Genomic DNA, 4416 nt, shown 5'->3' with positions numbered 1-4416 from the left:
TATTTATTAAATAAAATATTATAAATATAATAGAATAATATATTTATATTATTTATTTAGATATATACTAAAATAATAAATATTATTTTATTATGTTTTTTTTTTTCAATATTTAATAAGATAATAATAAAAAAAAAATATTATATAATTTATTTAAAATATGAATTAAAAATTTTTTATAAAAAATTTAAATACTATATAGAAAAATAAATAGATATAAAAAATAAATATAAAAATAATAATAAAAAATATATTATGAATAATTAATAATATATATGATGATTTTAAATATTAATATTTATTAAAAAAAATATATATATTTTAAATTTATTTATATATATATTTATATTAATGAAAAAATAAAATAATAAGTTAATTATGTATTTTATGTAAAAATTTATTTATATATTTATTTATTTATTTATAAATAAATTTAGTCCATTTTAATTTAAATTAAAAAAGAAACTATAAAATTTCAATAAAAAAAATTATATTTTTTAAAAAAACATAATTAATTTTAATTATAGAAATCACTAGAAATAATCTTGAAATTTTAACAATAACTAAATAACATTAAATATTTAAGAAAAAATATTATTTATAATATAAATAATAACAAATAACTAATTTATAATTTTAAAATATGTTTATTTCTATAATTTAGATTGTTTTTGTTTTCTATAATAATAAAAAAAAATAACAATTTTGCAAAATATAACTGTTATTTAATAAAAAAATAAATTTTCATTTTTATTTTTAATCCATAATTTTAAAAAATATTGAAAAAAAAGATTTTATAATTTTTTTATTATAAGAATTTTTAAGCAAATTGATTTTATTGGAATATTTTCAAATTAAAAAAAAACTAATAAATAAAAATAGAGAACTAAGTTATAAATGTTATAAAACTATTAAAAAGCTTATTTATGTGACTATATTGATAAGTTAAAAATGATAATTATTAAAATATAAACGAATAACAATAGTTTTTATTTAGAAAAAATAAATAAATGAACAATCAAAAAAAAGTTAATAATAAAAAGATTAGTATAAAACTTTTTAATCTTTGATAGTAATCAAGTTTTTTTAATAAGTAATATTTAATCAAATAAATGGATTTTTTAAAAATATTGTTAATTATAAATAAAATATTTATATATAATATTATTATTTTATTTAAAGTATTCAATGAAAAAAGCTTATATAAAAGTATATGTTTTTATTAAATTATAAAAATAAAATATTCAATTTATTTAAAAAATTAAATATTTTTTAAAATAGTATAATTATTTAATAAGTAAATTTAAAGAAATATATACATCACTCTTGCCTTGCGAAAGAAAAATTAATAATAAGATGACTAAAATAAAAATTATAAGATTATTATAATTATAAATTAAATTGAAAAAAGAAGCTATAATTTTATATAAAATTAATGTAAAAATTAAAGAATTAATTTTTAAAATATCATCACATTAATAATAATATTTATTAAATTTAAATTAATTTATTATGAATTAAATTAAATTAAAAATATTAAAATATATATATATATATATATATAATAAATTAATATAAATTATATACATTAAAATAATTTATTTTTTCTATACAAAATATAAATTTTTTGTTTATTATTAATTTTATAAAATATATATTTAATGCGAATTATCTAGAAATTATATTTTAAACTAAACAGAAAATTAAATATTTATTAATGATTAAATTTTTAAATAAAAATAATTAAATTTTAATATAATTATTTATATATAATTAATAATAAATGTTTTTATTAATTTAAATTATATTATTAAATAATCATATATATATATATATCATTTTTATATTTTAAAGCTAAAATTCAAAAAAAAATTAAATCTAAGATCTTTAAATTAAAAATAATTTTTTTAAAAAAAAAATCAAAAATTACATCGCTATTAACAATTTAATCATTTCTTGTAAGCACAAAGTAATAAAATATTTTTTTTACATTATATTTTAAAATATAAAAATATTAAAATAATTGATTATCAAATAAAAATGTCTTTTTTAATTTTCATTATTATTTAATATAATTTTTGTATATCAAACAAATTAAATAAAATAAAACATATGAATATAAACTGAATAGTTTTTAATATATTATTTTTATAAAATATAATCCTTTTAATTTTAATTTATATTGAAATATTTATCGATAAATGAAAAATAAATAATCAGTCTCTTTATTATTATGATTTTCTCTGTAAAATATGATAACTTTAAATTTGAAATCAAGGAAGTTATAATGTTAGAAAAATAATATTTAAATAAATATATCACAATAATAAAGAAATATGTAATATTTAATTTTATCAATATTCAAATATATTAATAATACAAAAAAATTATTGAAAAGTTTACAAAAATAAAAATATTTCACTTTTTTAATTAATAAAAATAAAATATTTTTAATTATAATTTTATTTGCAAAAAGTAATAAAAATCTGAATTAGTATATATATATCTATATTGTATTTTTTTAATTATTTAAAGTTTAAGCTCAAAATATTTAACACAAACAATTTTAATTCTTATGAAGTATAAAAACTGTAATTTATTCATTAGCATTTATAAGTTTTTATTTTGTTAATAATTCTAAACATTTCATATCATCACTTAATTCTTAATTATGAAATATTAAATTAAAAAATTAAGGATCTAAATCAGTATATTTTAATGTTATTAAGGTTTTTAAAGTTAAAATATCTTAATTAGGCTCTACTTCTATTTTAAATTTATTTCTTTATATATTTTAATTTTTGGGATGGAAATCTACTATTATTAACATTTCTTTTTTTTTATTATTAAAAAAATAAAATAAATAAATGTATTAAATTAAAAAAATATTATTTATATGAAATTATTAAAATATAAAGAAAAATTTATATAAAGTTATTAGAGATTATACAATATATATAAAATTAATTAATAATTAAAAAATTGCATAATGTATATTTAATTATATCCATTTATTGATAAATAAATTAATAAATAAATATTAAAATAAATTAATTAAATTTATTATTTTAAATATAAACTTAAAAATGTAATCATTATCCGATATAGATATTTCTCCTCTAAATTCAGATAGAAGATATATCCGAAAAACAGTAACAGTAATTCCTACTTATGTAGATACTAATGCAGTAGTGAATCCAAAATCAAGAAAAGGATGGAGAGAAAGTACAAACTAATTATAAGATTTATTTACTGCCAAAGATGAAGAAATAGAATATTGGAAAAAATAATGTGAATAATAAGTTTATACGGTTACTGAATAATTATAAATTGTTAATGATAATGTTATTTAATATAAAGATGAAATTGAATAATATAAATTAGATAATCTTCAAAAAAATGAAATGGTATAAAAACTTAATTAAAAGTAACTATTTTTTATTTTATTGTTTGATATTTTTTATAAAAAATAGTTTAGATGAAGCGAAAAATACTATAGATTGTAAGAATTAAGAAATCGAGGAACTAAAAAAATGGTTTTTTATTTTTCAATATTTTTTTTTATATTTTTGTGTAAAAAGTATTGATGAAAGTAATTAGAAGATTAATTAATTAAAAGAATAAAATAATTAAATTAATAGCGAATAAAATAAAATTTAAAGTATATTATAAAATTAAATTTAAGAAAATGAAAGCAATATTGTAGAGCTAGAATTAAAGTAATTAATTTTTTATTTTATTTTAAAAAAATATAATGACAAATAAACAAAATAGATTATAAGATATTATTGCTGAAAATGATAAAAATATTGAAGTAATTTCAATTAAAGATAAAGTTCTTCAAAAGCTTAAAAATGAGTTTTTTTTATTTTTTATTTAAATAAATTAATTTTCTAAATATAATTAATTAAAGACTCGAAGAAAATAATTAAAAAAATTAAAAAAACCTAAGTTAATTACAAGAAGAAAAAGAAAAGTATTAAAAAAGATTTTTTTTTTTTTTTTTTTAATTTAAGTTAGTTTGTAGGATGAATATGTAAAATGTAAAAAGAAAATAAAAGAGCTAGAAAAAGATATATTGGAAAAAACAAAATAATATGAAAATTAAAATTAATAATTAAAAATAAAATCAGAAGAATTTAATTATGAAAATGAATAATTAAAATAAATGTAAAATTTTTATTCAAAGAAATATAATTTTTGACATGTATAAAAAGGTATGATAATTTATTAAATGAAAATAATTAAAAAGAATAAAAATTAAATATCATTTAAAATAATATTTAATAAAAGGACGATGAATTAAAAGAAATATAAAAATAGTAACATTTGTTTATTTAAAATAAGTAAAAATAAAAAATAGATTGAACGATAATATTGAATAGAATGAATAAAAGATAAATTATTTGGAAAAGG

The 4416-nt window shown here is 11.4% G+C and overlaps 1 protein-coding gene across 1 annotated transcript, besides 6 other annotated features; it reads left to right on the top strand. All coding sequences in view use genetic code 6, as the record gives it.

Annotated features, from left to right (window-relative positions):
- Positions 1-177: 177 nt before the first annotated feature.
- Positions 178-230: a microsatellite.
- Positions 203-251: a microsatellite.
- Positions 238-279: a microsatellite.
- A 116-nt stretch (positions 280-395) lies between these two features.
- Positions 396-425: a microsatellite.
- An 811-nt stretch (positions 426-1236) lies between these two features.
- Positions 1237-1280: a microsatellite.
- Positions 1281-3017: 1737 nt separating this feature from the next.
- Positions 3018-3060: a microsatellite.
- A 26-nt stretch (positions 3061-3086) lies between these two features.
- IMG5_074370 (hypothetical protein) lies at positions 3087-3843 on the top strand (the record flags this gene model as incomplete). The annotated part of the gene is made up of 3 exons (XM_004036621.1): positions 3087-3407; positions 3474-3719; positions 3775-3843. 2 exons carry the CDS (start codon positions 3087-3089, stop codon positions 3480-3482), a joined length of 330 nt encoding a protein of 109 aa, XP_004036669.1. The 3' UTR covers positions 3483-3719; positions 3775-3843.
- Between the last annotated feature and the right edge of the window lie 573 nt (positions 3844-4416).

This window comes from Ichthyophthirius multifiliis, assembly GCF_000220395.1.
Source record: "Ichthyophthirius multifiliis unplaced genomic scaffold scaff_1120509250435, whole genome shotgun sequence".
NCBI lineage: Eukaryota > Ciliophora > Oligohymenophorea > Hymenostomatida > Ichthyophthirius > Ichthyophthirius multifiliis.
Note: the sequence above shows the minus strand (reverse complement) of the source record. Positions and strands in the feature narration are given on the sequence as shown.